At 33.9% G+C, this 16,503-nt stretch overlaps 1 protein-coding gene across 1 annotated transcript in view; it reads right to left on the bottom strand.

Annotated features, from left to right (window-relative positions):
• The window catches only part of LOC145660947 (sensory neuron membrane protein 2-like), a 42,143-nt gene extending 26,277 nt beyond the window's left edge, over nt 1-15,866 (bottom strand). Inside the window, exons 1-4 of the mRNA XM_081726390.1 lie at nt 15,846-15,866; nt 10,126-10,374; nt 2,483-2,694; nt 1,386-1,564 (exon numbers count right to left, since the gene is read on the bottom strand). Of these exons, the coding sequence (XP_081582516.1) occupies nt 1,386-1,564; nt 2,483-2,694; nt 10,126-10,374; nt 15,846-15,866 (661 nt within the window). The remainder of the gene's footprint in view (nt 1-1,385; nt 1,565-2,482; nt 2,695-10,125; nt 10,375-15,845) is intronic.
• Nucleotides 15,867-16,503: the final 637 nt, after the last annotated feature.

Raw genomic sequence — 16,503 nt, 5'->3', positions numbered from 1 at the left:
TCTGAATCTTTTGATTAAAAGGACAGAATAGTCAACAATTACTTATTGATAACTTACATCTGTTAAATTAAGGGAAGTAATAATTTATTTTGTTTATTCAGTAAAAATATCGTTTTCAGTCGTCCTAAAGTTGAATATCTATAAAAATCCATCTTTATTTTTCTGTATATAGGAATTGTCATATCCGGCAACATTGATATCGTTCCTTCTTAGAACACTACACAGTGGTATACGTGACTCGTGGTAGACGCTGGCGACCAACAAAACTGCATGCAGCTATGTGTGCATTCAATTATTCAAAATATAAGGGTACTTTGCTGGCGTTACAAAATGGTAATTTGATTGCTTATAAAAATAGTCCCATAGAAGGAGTGTATGTTTGAGACTCACTTGTGTATGTGCCAAAAAGTTCCACTGAAAGATAACAAAAGGATTATAAGAGACATGACCACCAAGACATGAGAACCAATGAAAGGAAAATATAGATACATGTTTCTCGTATGAAAGATGTTTTAAATTTAATCTAGTAAGCTAGTAAAACTTGTCGTGTAGTGGTGTAGAATGTAGAAAATATCACTAATTCCAAACAGTTTGTATTAAATCTTCTTGTGCAGCCTTTGTTCAAAACTACTGTCTTAGTATGGGATGACGAATAAACATGAAATATTTGAAATATCCAAGACACGGTACGTTCATTCAGAAAAGTCAAACACGCCAATATTCAAGCTCAATTAATAGAGTCTAATCCTCTACATTACAGATAATTCAGCTGCTGTCGGGTCAGTGAGTCTGTTCTGGTCAATTCCGTTTACCGTGTCTGTCTAGGTCATCAAGGTCACTCTGGGTTGCAGGATCTGGCCTAGTCATACCGGATCCGTTAAGTGAGATCTAGATCTGACAATTCTTGATCCAAGGGACCCGGTGATACATAACTTTTGCCATCAATGATTAGTATCAATGATTAATTTGTTACTTTATACAAATTCCGCAAAATGATGTCGAATTTTTCTAGGCAAATAATTGTCTAAATTTTTATACATATTTTATGTTTCAGTTTATCTTCATTTTCGGATCTTTCTTTTCTTTTCTTTTCTTTTCCCCCAACGTATCTTTTTATCCGTACTCACTTCATGATATCCTATCGTTTCCTCTGCAGCCTCATACACATGCTATAATTTAGGATATTCCCACCACCTGTTAGTTCCAATTTCATTAATAAGTATTTAATTTTTTTAAAAATTTTTTAAAGGGAAACATAGCAAGATCTATTTCTTGTTTCAAGTTGCATTTTAATTTAAAATTGATTGAAACATCTAACTAATCACTGAACATTTCCAAGAAGCTGAAGAAGTTACATTTTGCTTCCTAGAATTTGAAACACTTACTAAGACACATTGAAAGATCAAGGACTCCTTTCTTCAAACAAGCTTCTTCCCTTGGACAAAAACAGTAATTTTCTGCATTCTGAACAACATATGCGAGAACTTTCTCCGTTAAAATATAACGAGATGTATGAATAATTCCCTCGTACGTAAATTTTTTTTCGTATTTCAAAGGCAATGACCTGTGGATGGCAGAAACAAATCTTAGAAATCTAAACTACAGTGTATTAATATGTTATTTTCAATAACTAGAACACATGGTATATCAAAAAGAGCCAACTTACGAAAGTAGTTTGAGTAAAGCTTAGTAGCTTTAGTTACTTCATCATTACCACATAGTGTCAACACTAATAAATATAACTTTCAAATGAAATATACATAATGATGGACAAGCGTATCCACGAAAACATTCCTTGATTCGAAGTTGTTATAAAATAAGAATTTATTGGATTATATTGAAATATAATGTGTTAGTGAATATATAACTTCAAAACAAGTTAATTCTTTATTATCAGAATTTTTGTACCAACAGAAAGCAGTGAAATAACTTCAAGATGACGCCAATGCTGTTAGTATATATTAGAATTTCTTTCAATGAAAAGTGGTGAACCGTGCTTTCAAGCATAAATTTAACATGAACACATCTAGAAAAAAGTCCGTTTTTAAGTGTTACAACAATTTTGTTGAGAAGGATGTATCTGTGACCAGTGTAAAATATATTCAGGCAGTCCACCAGTCTCAAATCAAGTTGTTGATCGCGTCAGACAAGTTTGTTTTGCGAAGCCCAAACATGGGAAAATGCTGAGCTAACCAAGAATTACAAATCCTAAAAAGCACTAATGACTGATTATTGACTAATGATTGAAAAAAATAGGAATAAGTTTCAACACACACAATTGATAAATTTGTACAATAGTGTGACAGCATCCGTGTACGAAAAAATATATTATTTATAAAATAACTAGTTCTTGTTAAGTAGTTAATACAATTATTATAATTCGATTGCGTAACTTGCACTAGCATTTGAAATTTTACAATGGAAAATTTATACTAGGAACTTCAGAATTAAAATTTCTAGTTAGATAACACAGATTACTTACCGGCATATATCCGAAATAAATACTTGTAAAGTATCTTCTCGTGTTATATATGGACTTAATAACGGTGTGTTTGATCCATTTATCATGTTACATGTATTGTCACTCCACGTATTTACTGATGAATGTCTATTCCAGCTTTCAATATGACCTGTTAAGGCAGGGTTTTCATTCCCCGTGTTAATAACGAATACTCCATCGTCTGTGAAGTTATTCTGTGAAAGTAATATTCAGATTATAATTAGTAGTGTTTCTTTTTACATTCGATATATATAAATAGCAAACATCATACCAAGGGCAAGATAAGCGTTTTAAAATAAATTAATAGACGAGCAAAGGTTAGGTATTTAGAGTCTGCTCGGTTTTAAGTAGCTACCTCTCTCTACTGACTACAAATTCCTCTCACTGCAAACTCCTCTCTACCAAATACAAAATATTTTATCTTTTAAGTGAAGTAGTAATCTGTAATTAGCGAATGTGTGGCAGTCAAATTGGGATATTCTTTTATTTCGAAAGTTGGTCAGCACATATTACACATACTTTTCAACTTAATAACACATTTTCCATACAGACATATAGAAGTAAATTACATGAAGGAATTATGTTGTATACAGTATTTATTGAAGCTTTCTGTAACACCTACACCTAGTTCCTAACAGGGGTGGCTTGAGGATTTTAATTTTGGGTAGACCCGCTTCCTCGCTTATGGATGCAAATACACATTTGATTAATAAATGGCAGTAGGAAATAACTTTTACAGTAGTGGTTGATGATATTTGTTAAATAATTATCTAATATTAATATAAATAGTGGAAAATATATCATTGGTAAAGGGGCAAAACCTGCTAAATCCATTTTTCAATTTTATCAGGAAACGAAGAAAAAGTGTTTCAGAGTTATTGAGCATTTCTTTTCTTTTCTTTTCTTTTCTTTTCTTTTCTTTTCTTTTTTTTGTTTGTTTAGTGGTCACTACTTAATGAAGATGAGTGAAATCTACCACTAAAGAAAAATAATTGTTCAACAATTCTGAAACATAAGGGTGTCACTTTTTCTTCGTTCCATGACAAAATTGAAAAATGGGTCATTTCATGTCAACTCACCTAGAGCAATGTGCTTCAGTGTTTCAGATTCTCTTCAATTTTTTTTTTCATACATAAATAATAATGAAATTATGTTAAATTAATTATTTTTCGATTTTTTTGGATGAGAAACGGGCCGGAGAGATTTTTTTTTTTAAATGTGAATTTGGCGCCAATTTCACTTTCCGGTACTCAGCATCATGGAACTAAAATTATCATAACTTTCTTATTTTTTCGTTATTGGGCTCATCCAGGTGTCAAATGAATGCTTAATTCCTGCTCTTTCAGAAGATCCTAAGAAACCTTGCAAAAGGTTCTACTGTCCAATATTAATGGGCATACAAAGCTTTTTTTTTTTTTTTTTTTACATATTGTGCCTTTGCTTAAAAGTTAAACTATGAAGCTTTTGAAACTTTTTTTTGTACATTCATCTTAATACGTACATGGTATGGTTAAGGAATAAAAAGGGTGCTTTTTATATTTTTATAATTATTCTTTTCTTATATTTTACGTGGATGGAAATACACAGTTTTAAGTTTTGTTACAAATTGTGTCATTGCTCGTAAGTTACAACTATGAAACTTTTGAAACTTTTAAATAGAATCATCTTAGCACATACATGATATTGTTAAAATATACAAAAGGTGTTTTGGTACTTTTGTAATTATTGTTTTTTGGTATTTTGCATGTACGGAAATATACATTTTTAAGTTTTGTTACAAAATGTGTCATTGTTCGTAAATTACAACTGTGAAGCTCTCGAAACCTTTTTTATAGAATCATTTTAGCTCATACATAATATGGTTAAAATATAAAAACGATGCTTTTGATATTTTTGTAATTATTATTTTTGTACGTCAGAGTGCAATTCATGAATCGCTCTGGACCTTCTATATTCTACTGGCCAGAAAATGAAGACTTTTGTTTGGTACCTTTTGAAAATATCATCTGGGAAATTCCTGTTCCATCTCTTAAAAGCCAATCAGCCCGGACTTATGCAACTGAAAGCAAAATTAAAAGAAGACATTATATCATCAAAGAAAAGAATGAGCTGTGAAATATAGGACACATATTTTGTATGTGAATCTATGTAATTCTAAGAAGTATTACCCGTATGTATGTTTATTGTTTTCATCTATGTATATACATTAGTCTATTATTTTTCATTTCTGTTGATAGGTTTTGTAATAATCACTCAACCCCCTACATTGCTAGGCCTATATTTCCCATTCACAAAACCGCAAAATTATTACAGAAAAGGTATCACTTTTTGTGATTTAATCATACCTGGTGAATCCAAACTAATCTAAAAAGTTACAAGTTTGATAGTTGTAAGCGATGGTACAATTGGGAAAAAATTGAAAGTTATAGTTAAAGTAAACAAATATAATATTATAGTAATACCAAAACTACACATTATACCAATTCTATTTGTAAGCATATATAATATTTACTAGTACTAAGATGATTATTTGAAAAAAGTTTTCAAGTGGGACAATTGTCACTTCAGAGTAGGGATGGCCAAAACTTTCTGGAATCGGAATTAAAGATTTTTCCGAAATCAGAAGTTTTCCGAATTCCGAATTTTTTTCCGATTTTACTTTCCGGAATCCGGAAAGTAAAAATTCCGGAATTGGCCATGACTACTTCAGAGGAAAGGCATAATCTGTTAACAACAGTAAAACTGTTCTGTGCAACTAAAACACAAATAATAATAATAATAATAATAATAATAATAATAATAATAATAATAATAATAATAATAATAATTTCAAAAATACCAAAAGCACCGTTTTTTTTAACCATATCACGTATGTGATAAAATGATTTTATAGAAAGAAGCTTCAAAAGTTTCATAGTTGTAACTTATGAACAATGACACAATTTGTAACAAATCCTAAAACTGTATATTTCCGTACATGTAAAATAAAAATAAGTACCAAAAGCACCCTTTTTATTTTCTAACCATATCATTTATGTGCTAGAATGATTCTATAAAAAAGTTTCAAGAGTTTCATAGTTGTGACTTACGAGCAATGACACAATTTGTAACAAAACTTAAAACTGTATATTTCCGTCAATGTAAAATATTTTTAAAAAAATAATAATTACAAAAATATAAAAAAACACCCTTTTTATTTTTTAACCGTATCATGTACATGTTAAGATAAATGTACGAAAAAAGTTTCAAAAGTGTCATGGTTGTAACTTTCGAGCAATGGCACAATTTGTAAAAAAAAAAAAAAAAAAAAAAAAAAAAAAAAAAAACTAAAATTTGCTTCGTATGCCCATTAATGTTTGACAATATAACCTTTTGCAAGGTTTCTTAGGATCTTCTAAAAGAGCAAGACTTAAGCTTTCATTTGACACCTTGACGAGCTGAATAGCTTGAAAAATGAAGAAGTTATGGCAGTTTTAGTTCCATGATGCTGAGTGCCGGAAAGTGAAATTGGCGCCAAATTCACATTTTTCAAAAATTTCTCCCCGGCCCATTTCTCATCCAAAAAATCGGAAAAAAATAATTTAACATAATTTCATTGGTATTTATGTATGAAAAAAATTTGAAGAGTATCTGAAACATTGAAGCACGGTCATGTTTAAAATTGAGGTGATTTGACATGGAATGACCCAAATAGATTTAGCACGTTTTGTTAGTATACCTCTGATATTTACTCTTTATTGTATATTTTACCTTTTTTATTTTTTTTTCAATTTTTTTTGTAGTCCTGTGATTATCCGGCCTACACTAGTTCTTAAACTTAAAATATTTGTTTGTGTAATTAAAACAATGATTAAATAAAATTAATAAATTAGAATAATAAATATGAGATCTGCATCTGATGTAGTAATAATATTGGACTTCAAATAGCGCACATTAAATAAACTAACGGGATTAGGTAAATTCTTATGTTATATTTATACAATGGAAAACATGATTTTTCCCCACTCCAATTGAAATACAAGAAAAAGTTTTGAGTAAATTGAATAATTTCTCCAAAATCATCATACCTTATTTATTTATCACATTTGAATCAAACAAACTTTATTGTATTTATCAGTATAAAATAAAGTAAAGTACTAATGTTGCTACCAGGTTCTATAGGAGGTAAAGTTGCTAAGGAAGGGGCAAAATTTGAAGACGTTTCGCCTCGAATAATCGCCGGGAGGCACGATGACTCCATGGTAGAGCACTTTCTGCTAGTACCTGGAGTCTGTGGTTCGATCCCGGCCAAGTAAGTTTGTGGTGGACATCATCGTGTCTGTGGGCTTTCTCGGGGTACTCCCGTTTCCTCAATATTCTCACTCCTCCGTCTTCCTTAGCCTGACGAACATATTCGTGGAACGTCAAACTGAAAGATTCCATTTTTTCGAACAGGTGCCATGAAAATATCGTCTCAGAAGTGTATCATTGTTAATGGAAGAGTTCTGTCACGCCTCGCCTTGTCTTCTGAGCAATCCTTATATAAGAACCAACTCAAAACTTGATGAAACGTGTCAATATCACTACCTAACATTACAAAGTTAAAATTTAACTGACCCTCCCTGCTGCCTTCGGTACGAGATTCCAGGTTTTTAGAGCATTGAACGTATTATGATGTTTCAGATTTCACCTTAAACTGTAGTCCCTGTCTTATGTAGTCTTGGTGTTGAAGAGAAACACTAAAACCTCAATGAACAACTAAACCGAAATAAATATATTTTATGTACCTGTAGGTATACTGGCAACACCGAATTATTATATGAAAGTTTCCGTATAAAGAAGCATGCTTTTAATCTTGTAAACTATATTTAGGTGCATTATCAATGATTATTAGATTAGTTTCTTAAGATGCTTTTGCGACACTTACTCTTATTTCTGGTCAGTATTTTCTGTTAGAGTGTGTTGCCGTGTCCATACTATTTGACAAAGCTCTTCCTAGTTATGTATCAATGAAACACACTTCAAGTTAGATGTATATTTTCGTGTTAACCATCTAAGAGAATTTATTCAGTAATTCCCACATCAGTATTTCCGCTTGCAACGAACAATAACAAAAAAGGCCTTGGTCAACACTAATTGCTATTTAAATTTTTTCCTTCCTTTCCCATAACACATCGTATGGCATGTGGTCTCTTCAACAAAATATGCTGTTCATCTTTTGATAAACCTTCAGGTAGCTTTGAAAGGTTCTGTTTGAAGGACATTCATTATTATTATTATTATTATTATTATTATTATTATTATTATTATTATTATTATTATTATTATCTTGAAGTAAGATTTTGTCATTTTATCAGGAAGAATGCGTAATTATTTAGTGTACAAAGAAACTAACGGGTGTCCCAAAGTTCATGTAAGAAGTAATTTTGATAGAAAACAGAGGCTTATAATTAGAAATACTAATTGTTTTTATTGATTCATAAAGTATACAGTATAGGGTTATGTATGGAATAGCATATCGGGTAAATGACCTACACGGCTTTGCTGGCACATTGCGATGTTTTTTTATTTTTTTTTTTTTTAAATTCCATGACCGTTTTGTATAAATGTGGCTGAATTTTCTCCTTTAATGCGTGGGTAGTCGTGGATTTGTTGGCATAAAGCTTAGATTTTAAAAAATCCAGTGGTGTTAAATCGGGATACGGACAAAATCTCGCGGCCGAAACATCGCCGCCCGAAACCTCGCGTGGCCAAAACCTCGCCGCCCAAAATCTCGCGTGGCCAAAACCTCGCCGCCCAAAACCTCGCGGGTCAAAATCTCGCCGGACGAAAACCTCGCGTTGCCAAAACCTCGCCGTCCAAAACCTCGCCACCCAAAACATCGCGTGGCCAAAACCTAGCCACCAAGAACTCGTGGGCCAAAATCTCGCCTGCAGCTTAATAAAAATTCAGTGTAGTATAACAATATCTGCTGCTTTTCTTATAAGTAAAAAGAAAAAAGGAAGGAAGAGCTTGGTGTGGTGAGAGTAGGGGCGCCGAATTCTACTTCGCCCCGGGCGCCGAAATCTCTAGCTACGGCTCTGTGTATAATGTAACAAACATAGTCATTTAATTTATATATATATATATATATATATAGATTTTCAAAGCATGCATTAGAATTTTTCTTGTCATTATTTTAATGTAATTATGTGTTATTACTAAATATATACATATAGTAATATATAGAACATTCTACATTGAAGAAATCGTTGTGAAGAGGTTTTATCCTGACGACATTTCTTCCCAGGCGACACTATGTCTCGCTTAATTTAGACCAGGGGAAATTCTGTGTCGCGAGATCATTACAACGAGGTTTTGGTCAGGCGAGATTTTGGGTATGGCGATATTTTGGGGCGCGAGGTTTTGGAAGATGAGGTTTTGGAAGGCGAGATTTTGTCCCGCGAGGTTTTGGCCAGGCGATGTTTCGGCCCGGCGAGATTTTGGGCCGCGAGATTTTGGGAGGCGAGGTTTTGGCCAGGCGAGGTTTTGGTCCACGAGGTTATCGCCGCGAGGTTTTGTACCCAAACCGTTAAATCACATGATCTGCGCGAACAATTCTGAAAACAATTGGAAGAGGAAATGATCCACGCAGTAATTGGCTTGCTTCTCAAGCTGTATGGCATGAGGCATGGTCTTATTGAAACCACATATTGTCCTCAATCATAACTTCGAATTTTAGGCACAAAAGACTGGTTTGTCGCGTCTTGATGCAAACCTTTCTTGATTTAGGATTTAGATGTTTGGGCTTTCGGCATCTGTGGCCATTTAGCCCGGCACGTATGACGGACGACAGTCCCTCGGCGAGCACACATCCGGGGAAGGGGAAGAAAGGAAGCGGTCTGGGACCTATAAGTTAGGAACCATCCCGGCATTTTTTTTAATGTGAATGAGGAAAATCCAGGAATACCCCATTCAGGATGGCTGGCTGGCTGACCAAAGGCGAGAGCGTTAGCGTGAGCGCCACAACAAACTTTCAGAATTCGTTGTAGAGAGCTTCTCGAAATATCCAAATCTTTACCATGGTGCCGAATTGATAATTTTTTAACTATCTATATGTTACAGATTGTAAGCATTATCATTCTATATGCTACAGAATTGGACATTTGAACTCATGAAAAAACTTGTAAAATCAAGAATGTCGTTACGAATGTATCTACGTATTACTAAAAATCACTATAAAATTTTTCTTGTAATGTTCTGATCGATAACATGTTTTGTGTATGAAAGCAAGTTTAGCTAATACTCTCTAGTTTTAACAGGACACTATGTTATTTCAAATCTTTGTAATAAGATTTCTTGCTTCTTTAAGACAACACTCCACAGCAAATTCATATCTGCGTACAGGGACCCACGCAGGAATTTCATACTTGAGGGGTCCGAAGCTTTTTTTTTTTGGAGGTCCAAATTCAAAATGTGGATAAATTATATTAAAATTTATAAAATCACCTCCAAAAATTATACTAAATTTATAGACAAGTTGGGATATTAGAGGGAGGGCAAACCCCCAGGACTCACTCCTGCCTACATCTGTCTGCGAATAACCAAGTATGGAACATAAGAAAAAATAATTCAACATAAATCTAATTGAGGAAGAAGAAACTTACATGTCTGAACAACGCGAAACTGAAATCTCCATTGCCTTCTGCTCTTATAAAAGGGGGAAGAAATGGCTTCAAACGCTCACAACTTATGTTCGCTAATAATCCTTGGCAATTTACCTTAACGCCACCGAATAATATGTTGTGAACAGTGTCTGTAAGGAATACGTCACGTGCTGAATTAAACATATTTTCCAATGCTACCTTTATAACAAATTCAGGATACCCAGCAGCATATAAAAGTCTTGTTATTCCCTGAAAAATAAATAAAAAAGAAAATTAAAATCATTGCAATATTCACATGAAGAACATTCAGTAAGAGTTGTAGGCCCCGACGTTCGAGCGACTGAGTCAGCAAACATTTTTCGATAGTAGGAGTCAATTACCTAGGGGCACCCCTCTAAATTTGGCAGATTACTTGACACATCTCCTCAATTTTGAGAGGAATACTTAGGACACTATCCTTAAATTTGGGAAATTGTTAAAAAATAAATATTTAATATGGAAGTATAGGATCAGGGTACGCGCCTCTGTAAGATTGTGTGGTCCATCTCGTTTACTTTTACAGGTAAAACATTGTCAAAAATTTAAATTTCGGGAGTTTTCGGTCTATTGTCTCCTCTTGATCAGGCCTTATTACCTTATGTGGTTATAAGTATGTGTACAGAGGTTCATTTCTATAAATAGGGCATGTGTAGATTTATGCTTTGTTATAAAATTTTTGGAAGTGGTACACAGGACCACCCAGTAAATTTGGAAATTGTCAAAAACCAATAAGTAGTAAATGATCTCTAGGACCCTAATATATATAATATTGTTAATTTGGAATGTCTATCTCGTTCCATTTCATGGGTATAAAATAGGCAAAGAATTAAAATTTGGAGATTTTTGACCTCATTTATCCCCTTTGATGAGAACTAATTACATTATGATTATGTGGATGAATATAGAGGTACATTTCCTTTCATAAGACATGATTACATTGATGCTGCTTTTTTAAATTATTAGAAGGGTACCTACGACAAACCCTTGTATTTGGCAATTGTTAAAAAATAAAATTTAGGAAATGTTCTTCACGACACAAATACGCGTATATACTATTGTAAGCTTGGGTGATGTATCTCGTACTTAACCAGTGGGATGGCATTTGAGCAATAGCGGTGTCTACGTCCCTGCCAAAATAATTCTCGGGCACTGTAGTTCCGACCTGCGAATTGTGAAAACCGCCGAAAAGATGCGAATTCGAACGATCCCAACATGTCTGGGATTGTTCGTCCGTATTCGTGGGAATGGATAGTCGTCTGCAGAGAAATTGAGCGCTACGTGAGAGAAGAAAGTTTGTTTTGCGTGAAAGTAGACGACGTTGCGAAGTGTGGAGATAAAAATAAAAATAAAAATAGAAATAGATGTTGATGTTTTAATAAATTGTGTTTTTGATAAAGTTCCATTGTGGATCCAAGCTCATTCAGATTACCACAAACTACACATCGTGAACAAACTATGGGCAGATGTAAGTAAAAAACTTGGAGTGGAAGGTATGTATAATTTTCTTTGTTTTGTTTTTAAAATATGAAGATTTAATTAATACACGAACCGCAACTTTTTATTCAATTTATATTTCGTCTTTGTTCCTCAAATCATCATTTTACGAATACATGTAATTATTCACGAATATGTTTGAAATAGCAAAAACTTTTTTTTCTTATATTCATGGAGAAAATTTTCTTACAAAGTTGGTTGATTTTGCAATCTCTAATTTTATTTAGTTAATTTATTTTAAAGTGAAAATAGCGGTTACCACAGAAGCATAATAATAACAGGAGCGACATTCACTCTATTTTACACACAAAGGAAATTAATAGATATTATTATTATTATTATTATTATTATTATTATTATTATTATTATTATTATTATTATTATTATTATTATTATTATTATTATTATTATTATTAATATTATTATTATTGCCGTGAAAACTTTAAGATGTGAATTTTCAAGCAAAAATATTTCACATTGAAGGTTTGAAAGAGATATTGCAACTTGATTCGCATTCACATAACTTCGGATGTAGTAGAGACACATGAATTCGCAGCTCTCATTCGCATTCGCGTTCGCAGTCGCATTCGATGCAATGAAGGTGCGGCCTAAGGTCTCCCAGCAACAGACGTGGTCTTGTCAGGAAATACAAAATAGAAAGACTATAAAAAATTAAGCAGTTCGAATTCAGAAAAAAGAAATCCAACGGAAAAAAGAAAAAAGTATGATATCATGAATAGTACCTTATTTCGTGCTGGTTTACGTTATCGCAACGCAAAATTTTAATTTTAATTTGCGGTAATTGGTGTAGTATTTATATTTGCTTGTACCTTTTGGGTTGCGGTCGGCAAGTTTGGCGAGGACCGATACGAATGAATCCCCAGGTGAGGCATATATTTTTTTTTTTTTAAATAGTGCCATGTAAAGAATAGCTATTTCCGTAAAACATATAAGTGCACAATTGATTGTGCGCTGCAGCACTATTGTTCTGTATTAGTACGCTGGTATGAGATGATATGAGGTGAAATTAATAAGTTTGTGTATATGATTTAGTGAATTTATACTTAAATATATAGTAGGTCTATATCCGTTTTTACTTTTTTTTGACGGTGTAATTTGTCAATTTTGTGTGATATGCATGTATATAGGTATATTAGTGGGGTGACATAAGTAGATCTATTAAGGCATCGTGAAACTTAGTGGACGATCTCATTGAGAATGAGATATTTCACCCGTCCCACAACAAAGGAAAAAGTTGAAACAAACAATAAGCTACGTACTTCATCTCTTTTTGCTTGTGGAAAAAGACGAAAAAGAAATAGGAGATTTCCAGTCTAAATGGTACCATACAAGAGTATGGTTAACTGAAAGAGCAGAAAAATGGGTAATATCTTTAGTTCACTTTACTCTCATATATACATGCAACAAGGTTTCATGCGAGTAACAATAATCGCAAGGGGACAGGGCCCCTCCTAGCTATCCCCTAGCTACGGACCTGATTTCAGCCTACCCATTCCCAAACTTCATGCTACTGTTCGCCCATTCGACTGAGACCTCTAGTTGGCAGAGTGCCAAGGAGAGTCTATCTTAAAGAAAGGAGAGAAGTATAAAAAAAGAAGAGGAAGGAAGGTGTTGGTTGTTCGCGTCGACGGTAAAGGTCAAGGATCTTATAAAATAGAGGATCTGCCCTTACAACAAAATCTTGAAGCCATACGTCACAGTTTCGCCACCCCTACTCTGCACACTCCGCCCAATAGGATCGCAATGTTTTGACCCAACAATCATGGCGGAAACAAAAGTAGCCAATCAGACGATGGCAGAAACGAGTGTAGCCAATCAGACGTGCCGATGCTCGGTTGTTTTTTGGCTTCATCGATTTAATAGGATGAAGATACATATGGGCAGATCTTCTATTTATAACATTCTTGGTAAAAGTGTTGTTTGAACAGTGTTACCAACCCGACAGTAAATCTATACCGTATAAGATTTTATAAATAATAATATGAGAATGAAATCAAAGTGGGACTACATCACTGAAAGCCCGATAATCGTTGATTATTGACCGTAGGGGATCTATGGTGGAAGATGAACAAAATAATAATAATAATAATAATAATAATAATAATAATAATAATAATAATAATAATCCAAATTTTGGAGGAGGGGATAAGCACAATATTTTGCCTAAGATTTTACTATCATTGACACGGGCAGCTTTAGGATTTTAATTTTGGGTAGGCCCGCTCCCTCGGTTATGGATACATATACAAATTTGATTGATAATGACAGTAGGAAATTACTTTGACAAAAGCGGTTAATGCTATTTGTTAAATAATTATCCCCTGCCTATCCGCTCAAGCCGCCACTGATCACTGGTTGATGGTATTGGCTCCATCATAATAACAAATACACAAAACGAAGCACATACACATACAGACACACACACACACGCGCGCTCACGCAAGCATAAATACGAAATAGATAAGAGAAAGAACTAGAAAAATACAGTAAATCGCACAGGCACAAACGTATGTCTAGCGTAGAGAAAGACAATAACTTATGCCCTCTCGCAAGTTGGCGCAATCAACCGAATATCGAGGCCCCTAAAACACAATACTAGGCTGCATTTAAAATGCGCGCGCTCTGTTCACTGCGTGACATCATCGCCTGACCAGACTGTACTGCTGACCTGGAACCAATTTACGTAGGCTGGCAACTATGTTTAAACTTCCAACCTTCTTTCTCTCGCTCCCAGAGGAGAAAACGAACACTTGTTGTCCGTAATACCATACCTATCTCTAGGAAGGCCCCGCCATAGAAACTTGGCAACGCAGCGCGAACGTCCTATCGGCTGGAACATTTGCTTTTCGGTAAATGGTGAAAATCGCACACTGTCAGTAAAAGACGTTAGTATTTAGATGCTGTAAAGTGTCACATTTATGGGAATTAGAGGACAAAATGCCTGAAAAATCTATTATGCCCGAATATCAACGTAATTACACTAAAAGAATTAAGAAGTAAGAATATGTAAAGAGTTCCCGATTTTCAAAGCGTTTCATTCTCAAGCGAAATATTGAATGATCATTACGAATTTGTAAACAGTAAAGATTATATTAATAGTTTGTTTCTTGAGATTCCAAACAAAGACTATTAGAGCAGTGTTATATTAGATGATTCTGCATTTCTGTACGTATGTGGCTGTACATATGTGTTTCAAGACAGCACGCAAATTTAACTGTGAAGCGTGTAATGATATGTTGATACATAAAGAGGAATCAAAAGATGAATATTTCACTAACATAAATCGAAGCATATTGCCGGTACCGTCAGATTTTATTGTAAGAGTATGCAAACATGTATTTGCAATTATGCAGGTGTTAATATCTAAAGCAGTGGTTCTCAAAGTGGGGTCCGCGGCCCCCTGGGGATCCGTGGGACCTAGCCAGGGGGTCCGCGAGGCCTAAAAATTGAAATGTGTTGTAATAAAATGCAATTCATAGCTGTCATGCAAGAAGTATTTTTAAAATTAAGAAACTGCAGCTGTGGGCAGTACAAATACAAAGCAATAACTATTCATCATTTCCAGTACTCAAGGATTTCATTGATTCTTCAGGTGAAAAACTCTGCTGAAATGCACAAAACACTTGAACACTTGAACGCTGAGGACACTTGAAAGCATTAGCTGCAAGTTTTCGAGAATATTTCCCTCTAACATAACCTGGTAATGGTTGGATTGAAAATCCTTTCACTCATGTAGAAATCAATGACATACAAAGGGTGAATCTCTGTAACACAACAAGAACAGCTATTGGAAATGCAAAAACTTTATTTTAAATGAACTTCGTAGTTTTTGGTTGCGTGTGTGCTGTGAGGATGAAGAGTTGTCAGAGTTGTCTAAAAAGGCGTTGCAACATTTGATGCCTTTCCCTACCACTTGCTTATGTGAGCAGACATTTTCTGCTCTTTGCAGTATTAAAACTTTAAAGCGAAATCGTCTTAATAAGGAATCGGACCTAAGATTAATGGTGACAAAACCTATTCCAGATTTCGATGCAATTATGGAAAAACCTAATTTAATTCCTCACATTAGTGACCCCACATTTAAGAATATTGTTTATCAAGTGGATTTCCTTAAAAAAAAAAAAAAAAAAAAAAAAAAGCGTGTACCTTTAGAATACATTACTTACAGCATTCGTTTTCTTGACCATTTTCTTGTCAGTGGTAATTATAATTAGTACATTATTTTAATACCATATTAAATTTCAGATAGCATTGCAAGGGGGTCCGCAGATCCCTTTCCGAACGAAGAGGGGGTTCACGCAATCTTAAAGTTTGAGAACCACTGATCTAAAGAATATGAAAACAAGTTAATTTCAAACAATAATCAGAAATTAGTCTTGGATCGCTTAAGTGTATTAGGGATAAGTAGAGACAATAACATACTTGATTGTATAATATTATTGTAAATCCATGCCATCACGACAGTGAAAAATTGGTAGCAAACATTGTTTATATAATATTCTTTTAAATAACTATTCAAAATTAATGAAGCAATCTGTTGTGAAAGAAAGGAATAGAAGGAAGTTAGACATCTTTTCAGCATGAGAACGGCTTTCAATAGACCTAAAACTCTGACAATTCTGCCAAATTTGTATATGCATTATCTACAATACTTAAGAACATGGGCACCCGAAGAAAATTTTCTAAGGGACATCTCCCTGGTTGCTATATTACGTTTGGTATTTTCTTTTATTTATTTTAAGAAAACCTTAAGAAATTTAAAATGAAATCTTCGAGTTTTACGTCCCACGATAATGCCGGTTAGGCTAAAGGAAACGGTGATGA

This window comes from Thermobia domestica, chromosome 9 (genome assembly GCF_964235325.1).
Source record: "Thermobia domestica chromosome 9, izTheDome1.hap1.1, whole genome shotgun sequence".
NCBI lineage: Eukaryota > Metazoa > Arthropoda > Insecta > Zygentoma > Lepismatidae > Thermobia > Thermobia domestica.
This window is presented reverse-complemented; position numbering and strand designations above follow the sequence as displayed.